Source organism: Anomaloglossus baeobatrachus, chromosome 4 (assembly GCF_048569485.1).
Source record: "Anomaloglossus baeobatrachus isolate aAnoBae1 chromosome 4, aAnoBae1.hap1, whole genome shotgun sequence".
Lineage (NCBI taxonomy): Eukaryota > Metazoa > Chordata > Amphibia > Anura > Aromobatidae > Anomaloglossus > Anomaloglossus baeobatrachus.
The window spans coordinates 93884973-93900479 of NC_134356.1; the positions used below are offsets into that span (position 1 = coordinate 93884973).

Below are 15507 nucleotides of genomic sequence, written 5' to 3' on the forward strand. Positions count from 1 at the left end.
TCCTATAGAATGTAAGCCCGCAAGGGCAGGGTCCTCTTCAGTCTGTACCAGTCTGTCTATTGTAACTTGTGTATGTATTCTGTATGTAACCCCCTTCTCATGTACAGCACCATGGCATCAATGGTGCTCAATAAATAATAATAATAATAATAATAATAATAATAATAATAATAATAATAATAATGCTGTTGGTGTTAAACAGATTTTTAGGGATGCCTCTCTTATGTGCTGTTTAATGGCAATGATTGTTCTGCACCAGGATCTTAGCATTGCTCAGACTACATTACCTACTGCTGGGTAGTCCAGCTCGCCCCATGCTGTGATAGCAGCTCACAGTCTAAAGACATTGTGTACAGAGAGCCTAGCGTGGGTGTGGTCAGCTTCCACAGCTCTGCTGCATGCTAAATCTAAAAACTCTCATTGCATCACAACGGCTGCACCCAGTAAACGAAGGCTTGTTTCACTCACACATCCAGCATTTCGCTGAATGCCGGATCCGGCATTCATCCAGTACAGTAGATTCATTTACAGTGTAAGCGCGACACCATGCAGTTGTGTGCTTCATGCACAACCGCATTTGTGCGCATGATGTCGCACTTTCACTGTAAATGAAAGTACTGTACTGCATGCGTGCCAGATCCGGCAAAATGCCAGATGTGTGAAACGGGACTAAGTGATACATCGTTTAATTTGGGGTCTTCTTGCATACATCATGCTGCTCTCAGATGAAGTAGCAAAACCTGCTGACATTCCCTTTAATTTTAGTGTGGCATATTTATCAAACTAATTCTTGGACAATATAAATCTCTTGGGCCAGATTTATCAGATTTATTGTTAATCAGGATGGGTTTGATAGACTAAACAGTAAAAAGATGTGTAAGATTTAAGTTTATTCCACCTATTAGTATACACTGTTCTTGACAAAGAACTGCAACTAAAATTTAAGTGCCTTTTTTGGTGGCAAGTTTCATTTATTAGGCCTTGACCCCTTCTAGTAAACAAGGCCTTTTTGTCAAAAACATGCATGAATTAAATATAAAGCAAGTAATGTAAGACCGTTTTTTGGTGAAAATTCTGAGAATTCTGACATTCAGCTTGACAAATTTTCCCTATTGGGCAGATTTCTAAGTATCAGGTAACAACTAAACATTTATTTGTAATCAATGCAGAAATTCATGTGATTAATCTTCCCCCTTTATGATTACTGTGAGAGCCATTTGGCTTTTTATTGCTAAAATAGGACTGGATTCTATAATATGAATAGATAAGGAAAAAAAAAAAATGTTCTTGAACTTGTTACTTAAAACACCACTATAATGTACTTTCTACTTACCGGATTACATGTAATGTTGGAAAGAAAGGTCTTTGCTCCCGAAGCCAAATGATAAAAGCCATTAGTCTATTAGATTCAGCTGTGTCCAGGTCAGGAAGCTGAGTCTGTATTAGAACAGAAATCATGCATTACAATTAACAACCGTGCTTTCCCCAGCTACAGAATTTGTATTTTCACTAAAACCTAACCCATTCATCCTGCGCGGACATAATTGCTAGTGTGTATGCGCACCATCTCCTTTGTCCCCTGCGATGGAACTGCGAGTCAGTGATGCTATCTATAGCAGCAGTTAAAGGTCCCTGTCACTGCCATGTTGGGTTCTCCTCTGAAGCCCAGTTATAGACTACATTTCAAAATGAGACCGCGATTTATACTGTATAGTGGAACCTCAGTTTACGAGTAACTTGGTGTGCGAGTATTTCGCTATATGAGCAAAGCTTGCTGTAAATTTGTAACTCAATTTACAAGCAAGCTTTGCTGTACGAGCAAATACTCACCGCACACACTTACAGTCTACACAAACACACATATTATGCTCCCCTTACCTTCCATTCCATCACCGGCTTCATGGGTCTTGTAGTCCGCTGCTCCAGGATGTGTATCAGGTAACCATTGCGACGATAGAGGAACTTCCGCTGTCAGCCGCTTCTCAAACGCAGTGCGCTGACCAATCAGAGGCAAGCGGCTCCTGCCTTTGACGTCAGCGCTCTGGCAGCGGAAGTTCCTCCATTGTCGCGAACTACAAGAACTACAAGAACCAGGAGGCCGGCGATGGAACGGAAAGTAAGGGGAGCATAATATAAGTGTGTTTGTGCATGTGTGAAATGGCACAATAGGGGACATTGAACAAGTTGTGGAATGAATTGTCTGAGCTTGCATTATTTCCTATGGGAAATCTTGCTTTGCTAGACGAGTAACTTGGTTTACAAGCACAGTCCCAGAACGGATTGTTCTCGGAAACCAGGGTTCCACTGTATATACTATAGTTTTGTAGTATAAAGTGTAAATGACCAGATAATCACAGATGTAAGTCCTCCAAAGGGGCCAATAGACTAAGTAAAGAAGGGAATTTTGTTTACTTACCGTAAATTCCTTTTCTTCTAGCTCCAATTGGGAGACCCAGACAATTGGGTGTATAAGCTATGCCTCCGGAGCCCACACAAAGTATTACACTAAAAGTGTACAGCCCCTCCCCTTCTGCCTATACACCCCCCCGTGCTCTCACGGGCTCCTCAGTTTTGGTGCAAAAGCAAGAAGGAGGAAAAAATTATAAACTGGTTTAAAGTAAATTCAATCCGAAGGAATATCGGAGAACTGAAACCATTCAACATGAACAACATGTGTACACAAAAAAACAGGGGCGGGTGCTGGGTCTCCCAATTAGAGCTAGAAGAAAAGGAATTTACGGTAAGTAAACAAAATTCCCTTCTTCTTTGTCGCTCCATTGGGAGACCCAGACAATTGGGACGTCCAAAAGCAGTCCCTGGGTGGGTAAATAATACCTCATAATAGAGCCGTAACGGCTCCGTCCTACAGGTGGGCAACCGCCGCCTGAAGGACTCGCCTACCTAGGCTGGCATCTGCCGAAGCATAGGTATGCACCTGATAGTGTTTCGTGAAAGTGTGCAGGCTCGACCAGGTAGCTGCCTGACACACCTGCTGAGCCGTAGCCTGGTGCCGCAAGGCCCAGGACGCTCCCACGGCCCTGGTAGAATGGGCCTTCAGCCCTGAGGGAACCGGAAGCCCCGAGGAACGATAAGCTTCGAGAATTGGTTCCTTGATCCACCGAGCCAGGGTTGATTTGGAAGCTTGTGTCCCTTTACGCTGGCCAGCGACAAGGACAAAGAGTGCATCCGAGCGGCGCAGGGGCGCCGTACGAGAAATGTAGAATCTGAGTGCTCTCACCAGATCTAACAAGTGCAAATCCTTTTCACATTGGTGAACTGGATGAGGACAAAAAGAGGGTAAGGAGATATCCTGATTGAGATGAAAGGGGGATACCACCTTAGGGAGAAATTCCGGAACCGGACGCAGAACCACCTTGTCCTGGTGAAACACCAGGAAAGGGGCTTTGCATGACAACGCTGCTAGCTCAGACACTCTCCGAAGTGAAGTGACTGCTACTAGGAAAACCACTTTCTGCGAAAGGCGTGCGAGAGAAATATCCCTCATTGGCTCGAACGGTGGTTTCTGAAGAACCATCAGCACCCTGTTCAGATCCCAGGGTTCTAACGGACGCTTGTAAGGAGGGACGATGTGACAAACCCCCTGCAGGAACGTGCGTACCTGTGGAAGTCTGGCTAGGCGCTTCTGAAAAAACACAGAGAGCGCAGAGACTTGTCCCTTAAGGGAGCCGAGCGACAAACCCTTTTCCAATCCGGATTGAAGGAAGGACAGAAAAGTGGGCAAGGCAAATGGCCAGGGAGAAAAACCCTGAGCAGAGCACCATGACAGGAATATTTTCCACGTCCTGTGGTAGATCTTGGCGGACGTTGGTTTCCTAGCTTGTCTCATAGTGGCAATGACCTCTTGAGATAATCCTGAAGACGCTAAGATCCAGGACTCAATGGCCACACAGTCAGGTTGAGGGCCGCAGAATTCAGATGGAAAAACGGCCCTTGAGACAGCAAGTCTGGTCGGTCTGGTAGTGCCCACGGTTGGCCGACCGTGAGATGCCAAAGATCCGGGTACCACGACCTCCTTGGCCAGTCTGGAGCGACGAGGATGGCGCGGCGGCAGTCGGCCCTGATCTTGCGTAACACTCTGGGCAACAGTGCCAGAGGAGGAAACACATAAGGGAGTTGAAACTGCGACCAATCCTGAACTAAGGCGTCTGCCGCCAGAGCTCTGTGATCGTGAGATCGTGCCATGAATGCCGTGATCTTGTTGTTGTGCCGGGACGCCATTAGGTCGACGTCCGGCATCCCCCAGCGGCAACAGATCTCCTGAAACACGTCCGGGTGAAGGGACCATTCCCCTGCGTCCATGCCCTGGCGACTGAGAAAGTCTGCTTCCCAGTTTTCTACGCCCGGGATGTGAACTGCGGAGATGGTGGAGGCCGTGGCTTCCACCCACATCAAAATCCGCCTGACTTCCTGGAAGGCCTGCCGACTGCGTGTTCCGCCTTGGTGGTTGATGTAAGCCACCGCTGTGGAGTTGTCCGACTGAATTCGGATCTGCTTGCCTTCCAGCCACTGCTGGAACGCTTTTAGGGCAAGATACACTGCCCTGATATCCAGAACATTGATCTGAAGGGAGGACTCTTGCTGAGTCCACGTACCCTGAGCCCTGTGGTGGAGAAAGACTGCTCCCCACCCTGACAGACTCGCGTCCGTCGTGACCACCGCCCAGGATGGGGGTAGGAAGGACTTCCCCTTCGATAATGAAGTGGGAAGAAGCCACCACCGAAGGGAAGCTTTGGTTGCCTGAGAGAGGGAGACGTTCCTGTCGAGGGACGTCGACTTCCTGTCCCATTTGCGTAGGATGTCCCATTGAAGAGGACGCAGGTGAAACTGCGCGAAAGGGACTGCCTCCATTGCTGCCACCATCTTCCCCAGGAAGTGCATGAGGCGCCTCAAGGGGTGTGACTGACCTTGAAGGGGAGATTGCAACCCTGTCTGCAGTGACCGCTGTTTGTTCAGCGGGAGCATCACCATCGCTGAGAGGGTATGAAACTCCATGCCAAGATATGTCAGCGATTGGGCCGGTGTCAGATTTGACTTTGGAAAATTGATGATCCACCCGAAACTCTGGAGAGTCTCCAGAGTAGCGTTGAGGCTGTGTTGGCATGCCTCTTGAGAGGGTGCCTTGACCAGCAGATCGTCTAAGTAAGGGATCACCGAGTGACGCTGAGAGTGGAGGACCGCAACTACTGTAGCCATGACCTTGGTGAAAACCCGTGGGGCTGTCGCCAGGCCGAACGGCAGTGCCGCGAACTGAAGGTGTTCGTCTCCTATGGCGAAGCGCAGGAAGCGCTGATGCTCTGGAGCAATCGGTACGTGGAGATAAGCATCTTTGATATCGATCGATGCAAGGAAATCTCCTTGGGACATTGAGGCGATGACGGAGCGGAGGGATTCCATCCGGAACCGCCTGGTCTTTACGTGTTTGTTGAGCAGTTTTAGGTCCAGGACAGGACGGAAAGACCCGTCCTTCTTTGGAACCACAAACAGGTTGGAGTAAAAACCGTGACCCTGTTGCTGAAGAGGAACCGGGACCACCACTCCTTCTGCCTTCAGAGTGCCCACCGCCTGCAGAAGAGCATCGGCTCGCTCGGGAGGCGGAGATGTTCTGAAGAATCGAGTCGGAGGACGAGAGCTGAACTCTATCCTGTAACCGTGAGACAGAATGTCTCTCACCCAACGGTCTTTTACCTGTGGCAGCCAGGTGTCGCAAAAGCGGGAGAGCCTGCCACCGACCGAGGATGCGGTGTGAGGAGGCCGTAAGTCATGAGGAAGCCGCCTTGGTAGCGGCACCTCCGGCGGTCTTTTTAGGGCGTGACTTAGACCGCCATGAATCGGAGTTCCTCTGATCCTTCTGAGGCCTTTTGGACGAGGAGAATTGGGACCTGCCCGCACCCCGAAAGGACCGAAACCTCGACTGTCCCCTCCTCTGTTGGGGTATGTTTGGTTTGGCCTGGGGTAAGGATGTTTCCTTTCCCTTGGATTGTTTGATGATTTCATCCAATCTCTCACCAAACAAACGGTCGCCAGAAAATGGCAAACTGGTTAAGCACTTTTTGGAAGCCGAATCTGCCTTCCATTCCCGTAGCCACAAGGCCCTGCGTATTGCCACCGAATTGTCGGCTGCAACCGCCGTACGGCTCGCAGAGTCCAGGACAGCATTAATAGCGTAGGACGCAAATGCCGACGTTTGAGAGGTTATGGACGCCACTTGCGGCGCAGACGTACGTGTGAGTGCGTCAATTTGCGCTTGACCCGCTGAGATAGCTTGGAGTGCCCATACGGCTGCGAATGCTGGAGCAAAAGACGCGCCGATAGCTTCATAGATGGATTTCAACCAGAGCTCCATCTGTCTGTCAGTGGCATTTCAACCAGAGCTCCATCTGTCTGTCAGTGGCATCCTTGAGTGAAGCCCCATCTTCAACTGCAACTATGGATCTAGCCGCCAGTCTGGAGATTGGAGGATCCACCTTGGGACACTGAGTCCAGCCCTTGACCACGTCAGGGGGGAAGGGATAACGTGTATCCTTAAGGCGCTTGGAAAAACGCTTATCTGGACAAGCTCGGTGTTTCTGGACTGCCTCTCGGAAGTCAGAGTGGTCCAGAAACATACTCTTTGTACGCTTGGGAAACCTGAAACGGAATTTCTCCTGCTGAGAAGCTGACTCCTCTACTGGAGGAGCTGAGGGAGAAATATCCAACATTTGATTGATGGACACGATAAGATCATTCACTATGGCGTCCCCATCAGGAGTATCAAGGTTGAGAGCGGCCTCAGGATCAGAATCCTGATCAGCTACCTCCGCTTCATCATACAGAGAGTCCTCCCGCTGAGACCCTGAACAATGTGATGATGTCGAGGGAATTTCCCAGCGAGCTCGCTTAGGCGGTCTGGGGCTGCGGTCCGTGTCAGAGACCTCACCCTGGGATCTATGAGACACCCCGGGAGGACATTGTTGTTCCAATTGAGGGGGACCAGGGAGCAATGATTCCACAGTGCCCATGGTCTGAGATACCGGTCTGGACTGCAAGGCTTCTAGTATCTTAGCCATAGTCTCAGAAAGTCTATCAGTAAAAACTGCAAACTCCGTCCCTGTCACCTGGACAGTGTTAGCAGGTGGTTCCCCCTGGGCCACCCTTAGCAGAGGCTCCGGCTGAGTAAGTGCCACAGGGGCCGAGCATTGCACACAATGAGGGTCAGTGGAACCTGCCGGTAGTATAGCCGTACATGCGGCGCAGGCAGCATAGTAAGCCTGTGCTTTGGCACCCTTGCTTTTTGCGGACGACATGCTGTTGTCTCCTCTGAGCAATCCAGGAGGGTATATAGCCAAAAATCAACCGTGCACCATACAGTGTAAAGTATAGCCTATAATCATATAATCTATAAGTACACTTCTGCACTAGTGGGGCCAGCACCTCAGGTGCTGCTTACCGCCCGCTCAAAGCGGTTGTGTGGTCACCAGAATCCCTGCCTGGGTCTCCCCGAGCTTGTCTCCCCTCTCCAGCGTCAGAAGAGCTGACAGGAATGGCTGCCGGCGTCCTGAGGAGAGGAGGGGGCCGTGGGCGTGCCCTAGAAAGTGCGGGAATCTGGTGCCCCACTGTGCACAGTGAGGGGGGTGGAGTATGCAAAGCATGTTCCAGCCCTCAGTGCTGACGTCCTGTACAGCGTCCCGCCCTTCCCCTGACTGGCAGGCCTGGGGGCAGGAAAAGAGTGAGACTAGGCCGCAAAGGCCGGGGACTAAAGTTATAAGCGCGGCCGGCGTATAAGCGCGGTCGGCGCTGTAGTCCCCGGCGTACTAACATTCCCAGCCGCGCTGCAGTGTGAAATGGCAGCGCGCGGTCAGCGCGGTAGTCCCCAGTAACCTAACACCCAGCCACGCTGCAGTGTGTGATGGCACAAGCGCGGTCAGCGCTGCGGTCCCCGGCGCACTAACACACCCAGCAAAGCTGGAGTGTTCTGTGCGCGGTCCCCACGGGGACACAGAGTACCTCAAAGTAGCAGGGCCTTGTCCCTGACGATACTCGGCTCCTTGTCCAGCAGAGTCCCCAGGAGCTGTGGATGGAGCACGGTCTCAGTGCCTGGAGACCGATTAGGATCCCACTTCACCCAGAGCCCTAAAGGGGATGGGGAAGGAAAACAGCATGTGGGCTCCAGCCTCCGTACCCGCAATGGATACCTCAACCTTAACAACACCGCCGACAAGAGTGGGGTGAGAAGGGAGCATGCTGGGGGCCCTGTTATGGGCCCTCTTTTCTTCCATCCGACATAGTCAGCAGCTGCTGCTGACTAAGCTGTGGAGCTATGCGTGGATGTCTGCCTCCTTCGCACAAAGCATGAAAACTGAGGAGCCCGTGAGAGCACGGGGGGTGTATAGGCAGAAGGGGAGGGGCTTTACACTTTTAGTGTAATACTTTGTGTGGCCTCCGGAGGCATAGCTTATACACCCAATTGTCTGGGTCTCCCAATGGAGCGACAAAGGAAAAAAAAAAAAAACAAATATATATATATATATATATATATATATATATATATATATATATATATATATAATAAAATTGAAAAAAATAACATGGTATCATCAGGGCTGTAAAACTGCCCAGTCCTGAAGAACCTAAACTAATCTAATGTTTGCTGCTCAAGTGAAAATGCAGATCACTTATTTACAGAAGAAAGCAGATATGTCTGTGTCACTGAACAGGTTTTAATTTGGATTTCATTCCTAACTGTTCTTTATTCTTGGTTTTACATGCTTTTCTGATACAGATTATCCATATGTCAAGCTGATGAATAAGTAGACTGCATAATAGCACACACATACAACCAAATAAAGAGAATTTTGTTTACTTACCGTAAATTCTTTTTCTTATAGTTCCGTATTGGGAGACCCAGACAATTGGGTGTATAGCTTCTGCCTCCGGAGGACACACAAAGTACTACACTCAAAAGTGTAGCTCCTCCCTCTGAGCTTATACACCCCTGGAGAACCAGATCTAGCCAGTTTAGTGCACAAGCTGAAGGAGAATAGCCACCCACAAGTAAAAACAGAGCAAGAACCGGAACAACCGGAGTCTCTGTCTACGACAACAGCCGGTGATAACACGCGGAACAAGAAACTGCCAACAGGCAACAGGGAGGGAGCTGGGTCTCCCAATACGGAACTATAAGAAAAAGAATTTACGGTAAGTAAACAAAATTCTCTTTTTCTTTATCGTTCCTATGGGAGACCCAGACATTGGGACGTCTCAAAGCAGTCCATGGGTGGGAATAAACAGAAAAACTGAGAAGTAGGCGGAGCCTAACTTCACAAGTGGGCGACAGCCGCCTGAAGGATGTGTCTGCCCAAGCTCGCATCTGCCGAAGCATGAGCATGCACTTGGTAGTGCTTTGAAAAGGTATGCAGGCTAGTCCAAGTGGCAGCCTGACAGACTTGCTGAGCCATAGCCTGGTGCCTGAAAGCCCAAGAGGCACCGACAGCTCTGGTCGAGTGTGCCTTGATCCCCGGCGGGGAAGGCACCTGAGAACACTGGTAGGCATCCGAAATGGTCGACCTAATCCAACGGGCTAAGGTCGGCTTAGAAGCAGAGAGGCCCTTACGCCGACCTGTGGTTAGCACAAAAAGAGAAGTGGTGTGAGACACATAGATCCGGAGAGCACGCACCAGATCCAGAGTATGCAACGCTTTTTCAAAGCGATGAACAGGAGCCGGACAAAAGGAAGGTAGGGTAATGTCCTGGTTAAGGTGGAAAGGAGAGACCACCTTAGGAAGAAAGTCCGGAGTCGGACGGAGAACCACCTTGTCTTGATGAAAAACCAAAAAAGGTGACTCCGAACAGAGCGCAGCCAAATCAGAGACTCTCCTGAGGGAAGTTATGGCCACTAGAAAGACCACTTTCTGTGAAAGACGAAACAAAGAAACCTCCCTAAGAGGTTCAAAGGGGGGTTTCTGCAAAGCCGTGAGAACCAAATTGAGGTCCCAGGGATCCAAGGGCCGCCGGTAAGGCGGAATGATGTGAGACGAACCTTGCATGAAGGTGCGGAACTAAGCCAGCCGGGCGATACGTCGCTGGAACAGCACTGACAGAGCCGAGACTTGTCCCTTGAGAGGGTTGAGGGACAATCCCAGCTCCAGACCGGACAGTAGAAAAGACAGAAGGGTCGGCAAGGAAAAAGGCCAAGGAGAATGGCCGGAAGAGCGACACCAGGACAGGAAAATCTTCCAAGTCCTGTGATAGATCTTGGCAGAGGAAGACTTACGGGCCAGAGTCATAGTGGAGATGACTTCAGGGGGGATACCAGAAGCCGTCAAGCCGTCAGATCCAGGAATCAAGACCCCGCCGTCAATCTGAGAGCCGCAGAATTCTGGCGGAAAAACGGACCTTGTAAGAGAAGGTCTGGACGGTCCGGAAGATGCCACGGCACCTCTACGGACAGATTGAGCAGGTCTGGGTACCAAGCTCGCCTGGGCCAGTCTGGAGCAATGAGAATGACTCGACGGCCCTCCATTCTGATCTTGCGCAGAACTCTAGGCAAGAGAGCTAGAGGGGGAAACACGTAGGACAGACGAAACTGGGACCAGTCTTGAACCAGAGCGTCCGCGGCAAAGGCCTGAGGATCGTGGGAGCGAGTCACGTAAACCGGAACCTTGTTGTTCTGACGGGACGCCATTAGGTCCACATCCGGAGTGCCCCACTTGCGGCAGATTGACTGAAACACTGCCGGATGCAGGGACCACTCGCCACTGTCCACGGTTTGACGGCTGAGATAATCTGCTTCCCAGTTTTCCACGCCTGGGATGTGGACATGGATGGTGGACTTGGAGTCCTCCGTCCATTGAAGGATGCGTTGTACCTCCAACATTGCCAGGCGGCTGCGTGTCCCGCCTTGGTGATTGATGTAGGCAACTGCTGTCGCGTTGTCTGACTGGACTCGGATGTGCTTGCCCGCCAACAGGTGGTGAAAGGCTAAGAGAGCTAGAAGCACAGCTCTGGTTTCCAGCACATTGATCGAGAGGACTGACTCGGACGGAGTCCAAGTGCCCTGCGCTCGGTGGTGGAGACATACCGCTCCCCAGCCAGACAGACTGGCATCCGTGGTGAGAATCACCCAGGACGGGGTCAGGAAGGAGCGCCCCTGAGACAGAGAGAGGGGCCGAAGCCACCACTGAAGAGAGCTCCTGGTCTGTGGCGACAGAGCCACTAACCTGTGCAAGGAGGAAGGTCGCTTGTCCCAACAGCTGAGAATGTCCAGCTGCAGTGAACGCAGATGGAACTGGGCATAGGGAACAGCCTCCATTGACGCCACCATCTGACCCAGCACCTGCATCAGGTGCCTGATGGAATAACGGCGGGACTTCAGCAGAGCGCGGACCGCCAGTTGGAGGGACTGCTGTTTGACTAAGGGCAACTTCACAAGTGCCGGCAGAGTCTCGAACTGCATTCCTAGGTACGTGAGACTCTGGGTCGGAGTCAGAGTGGATTTGGGAAGGTTGACTATCCACCCGAATTGGGCTAGAGTGGCAAGAGTGAGCGAGACACTCCGCTGACAGTCTGCGCTGGATGAAGCCTTGACTAGAAGGTCGTCCAGGTAAGGAATCACTGCCAACCCCTGTAGGTGCAGAACCGCAACCACTGCTGCCATGACCTTGGTGAATACTCGAGGGGCCGTGGCTAACCCGAAGGGGAGAGCCACGAATTGGAAATGTTCCTCTCCGATTGCAAAACGTAGCTAACGCTGGTGTGAAACTGCAATTGGCACATGCAGATAGGCATCTCTGATGTCGATGGATGCCAGGAAATCCGCTTGGGTCATTGATGCAATGACTGACCGCAGAGACTCCATGCGAAAATGCCACACCTGAACATGCTTGTTGAGAAGCTTGAGATCCAGGATGGGCCGTAAGGAACCGTCCTTTTTGGGGACTAGGAAGAGATTTGAGTAGAAACCTCTGAACCGTTCCCGGGCGGGAACCAGTACAATTACTCCGTTGGCCTGCAGGGATGCCACGGCCTGAGAGAAGGCGGCGGCCTTGGAGCAGGGGGGAGTTGACAGAAAAAATCTGTTTGGCGGGCTGGAAGAGAATTCTATCCTGTAGCCGTGGGAGATTATATCCCGCACCCACTGATCGGAGACGTGTTGAAACCACACGTCGCCAAAGTGGGAGTGCCTGCCACCGACTAAGGACATTGCTGGCGCGGACAGATAGTCAAGAGGAGGCTGCCTTAGTGGCAGCAGCACCTGCGGTCTTCTGTGGACGCGCTTTTGTGCGCCAGCTGGATTTTTGGTCCTTGGCAGTGTTAGTGGACGAGGCCGAGGGCTTAGAGGACGACCAGTTGGAGGAACGAAAGGAACGAAACCTCGACTGATTCCTACTCTGGACAGGTTTCCTGGTTTTGGTTTGTGGCATGGAAGTACTCTTCCCGCCAGTAGCTTCCTTAATAATTTCATCCAGCTGTTCTCCGAACAGCCGGGACCCAGCAAAAGGGAGCCCCGCAAGGTACTTCTTAGAAGAAGCATCTGCCTTCCACTCTCGAAGCCACAAGATCCTGCGGATAGCGAGGGAATTAGCCGAAGCCACCGCAGTGCGGTGAGAAGCCTCCAGCATGGCAGACATGGCATAGGATGAAAAAGCCGAAGCTTGGGAAGTTAAGGCAACCATCTCAGGCATAGATTCCTTAGTGAGGGAATGCATCTCCTCCAGAGAAGCAGAGATGGCTTTGAGAGCCCACACTGCTGCAAAAGTCGGGGAGAACGAGGCCCCTGCCGCCTCATACAGATTTGGCCAGAAGGTCAACCTGGCGGTCTGTGGAATCCTTAAGCGAGGTGCCATCAGCCACTGATACAACGGTCCGGGCTGAGAGTCTAGACACCGGGGGGTCTACCTTTGGTGAATGAGCCCACTCCTTGACCACCTCAGGTGGAAAGGGAAAACTGTCATCAGAACCACGCTTTGGGAAGCGTTTGTCAGGGCAGGCCCTGGGCTTGGCCACAGCGGCCTGAAAACTGGAGTGGTTAAAGAACACACTCTTTGTCCTCTTAGGCGAGGTAAACTGGTGCTTTTCTGCCAGAGAAGGTTGTTTCTCTGATACTGGTGGATTGAGATCCAGTACAGAATTATTGGACGCAATCAAATCACTAACATCTGAGTCACTTTCGGACAGACCAATGGGGCACATGGAGGTAGTCTCCGAGCCCCCAGTAAAGGCATCCTCCTCATCCTGCGAGTCCGCTTCGGAAACCGAGCCGCGGGACGAAGGAGAGGGAGCCCTGCGTCTCTTTTTAGAAGGACGGGGCCTGGGACCAGATGATGAATCCTCTGTGAGCTCCGGTCCTGAGAGAGACCTAGCAGCAGAGGCACCCTGTGAAGGGGGCTGATGCATGCTCAGCAAAGTCCTGGACAGATGTCCCATGGAGTCAGCAAAAGACTGGGAGATAGACCTGGTTAAGGATTCTACCCAAGCCGGGGGTTCAGCCACAGGAGCCGGAGCAGCCTGAGAGACCCCTGGGGGTGCGATTTCAGGCTAAGGCATCGTCAGGTTAGAGCAGGCATCACAATGTGGATAGGTGCTCGGTTCCGGCAGTAGGAGCCTACATGCAGTGCATACTGACAGCTTTGGAGCCTTGCTCCTCGTGTGAGACATGCTGCTGGAGTGAGGGCTCTGCCAGAATGACCCCCAGAGAGTACATACAGAAGGTCCACAACCGGAGGTTGTGGATTACCAGATCGCTGGAGCGGTTTGTGTGCCCTCCAGATCCCGAAGCCCGGACTCCCAAGCACCTCAGCAGGGATGCTGCAGACCAGTGGTGATCGCAGGGAAAAACGCTGAGAAAATGGCCACCGGAGTGAAGAGAGGGGGTGGGGCTCATCTCTGAGAGCGGGATCTGGAGGGCCAAAGAGATTCACAGGGGAGGAGACATGTACTCAGTGAGGAGTGTCTCTCCCCTTTGTAGAACGGCCGCTGGGCGGAGCCGCGCTGTCCCTCTGCATGAATGACATGCGAGGGCAGTGAAACCGAAAGTAGGCCTCCGGCGAAGCCGGGGCCTAAATTTGAGCGGTGCGGCCGGCGCGCAGGCACCATCGGCGTGGTTCTCAGGCGACAGCCAGAGAACCCGCCGGAAATGTCATAAAAATCACTCAGCACACTCTCCCACAACAATAAAGTACAAGGGACCCCCACATATAAACGTCTCAGGTACTTAGCTTGCTGAGACGCAGGGTTCCAAGTCTCTGGGGATGAGTGCTCCGGTCCAGCAGGATCCTGAAGGGCTGCGGATGGAGACCGGTCTCATGCCAAGCATGGAGAACCGTGCTGGCTCCCACTTCAAGCCAGAGCCCCGGAGGGATGGTGAAGGAGCACGGCATGTAAGGCTCCATCCTGGGAATCAACCTTAACAGCACCGCCGACACAGTGGGGTGAGAAGGGACATGCCGGGGGTCCAGGCTTGGACCCGCTTTTCTTCAAACTCTTTCCAAAAATGAAAAATCCAATGAGAATGCATGTGTGGATGTATGACCTCCTGAACACAAAGCGATAAACTGGCTAGATCTGGTTCTCCAGGGGGAGGAGCTACACTTTTTAGTGTAGTACTTTGTGTGTCCTCCGGAGGCAGAAGCTATACACCCAATGTCTGGGTCTCCCATAGGAACGATAAAGAAATACACATGATTAGCCATGTTCTAGGATCCTCAAAAAGGCAGCACTAGAAATTACCCCGACCCATTATGAATGTAAACAACTGAAAGCTACTCACCATGTCTTGAGATAATGCGGAGTAGTTACCAACTCCAAGAACTTGGCTGAAGAAGTTCTGTCCACAACTGCGGCCCACCCACAGCAACATAACCTGAATACATGGAGAAATGCAAATACAATTATATGAAGACTATGCTATATTTTATGCGTCAATTTTAATACATTAGAAAACAATGCATTTTACATTGTATTTTGGTATAGCCATATTGTCTCTACATTTCCAAACTGCAGAGATATATTGAAAAGGCAAATCTCTGCCCAATTTACACTGAACTTTCCCTCTAACCCCCCCCATCCTGCAGGATTAATCATTCATCCATAAAGTTTCACTGAGGGATCAGGTAACAGTCGCTGCTCATAAAGGTTTATGGAGAAGAGAATGGTAGGTAAATGCAGAAGGAGACACAGACATGCCATCGCAAGATCATAAGATACCCCGTTACACTTTAGGGTATGTGCCAATGATCAGTGTTAGTAGCGTTTTTGATGCAGCATTTCAGCTGTGGCCAAACGCGTTGTATAGTACACGCAACTTGCATTGGATTTCTAGAAATCCCATGCCCACTGTGCGCGTACGGCCTGCAGCGAAAACTGACTTTCGGTGCGGCTTTCCGAGCACAGCATGTTAATTCTTTGCTGCGGAGTCGCAAGCATCCTCCACATGGAGAACACAACGAGAGACCACAGCGCCCTGAACCTTGATTGTGGGCACGAAGCTGCGGTCCCCGGTGGAGGAGACCC

At 51.3% G+C, this 15507-nt stretch overlaps 1 protein-coding gene across 1 annotated transcript in view; it reads right to left on the reverse strand.

Moving 5' to 3' along the window:
- SEC24A (SEC24 homolog A, COPII component) overlaps nucleotides 1-15507 on the reverse strand; it is a 158827-nt gene that overhangs the window by 6077 nt on the left and 137243 nt on the right. The window contains exons 21-22 of the mRNA XM_075344468.1: nucleotides 14765-14857; nucleotides 1334-1437 (exon numbers count right to left, since the gene is read on the reverse strand). Of these exons, the coding sequence (XP_075200583.1) occupies nucleotides 1334-1437; nucleotides 14765-14857 (197 nt within the window). The remainder of the gene's footprint in view (nucleotides 1-1333; nucleotides 1438-14764; nucleotides 14858-15507) is intronic.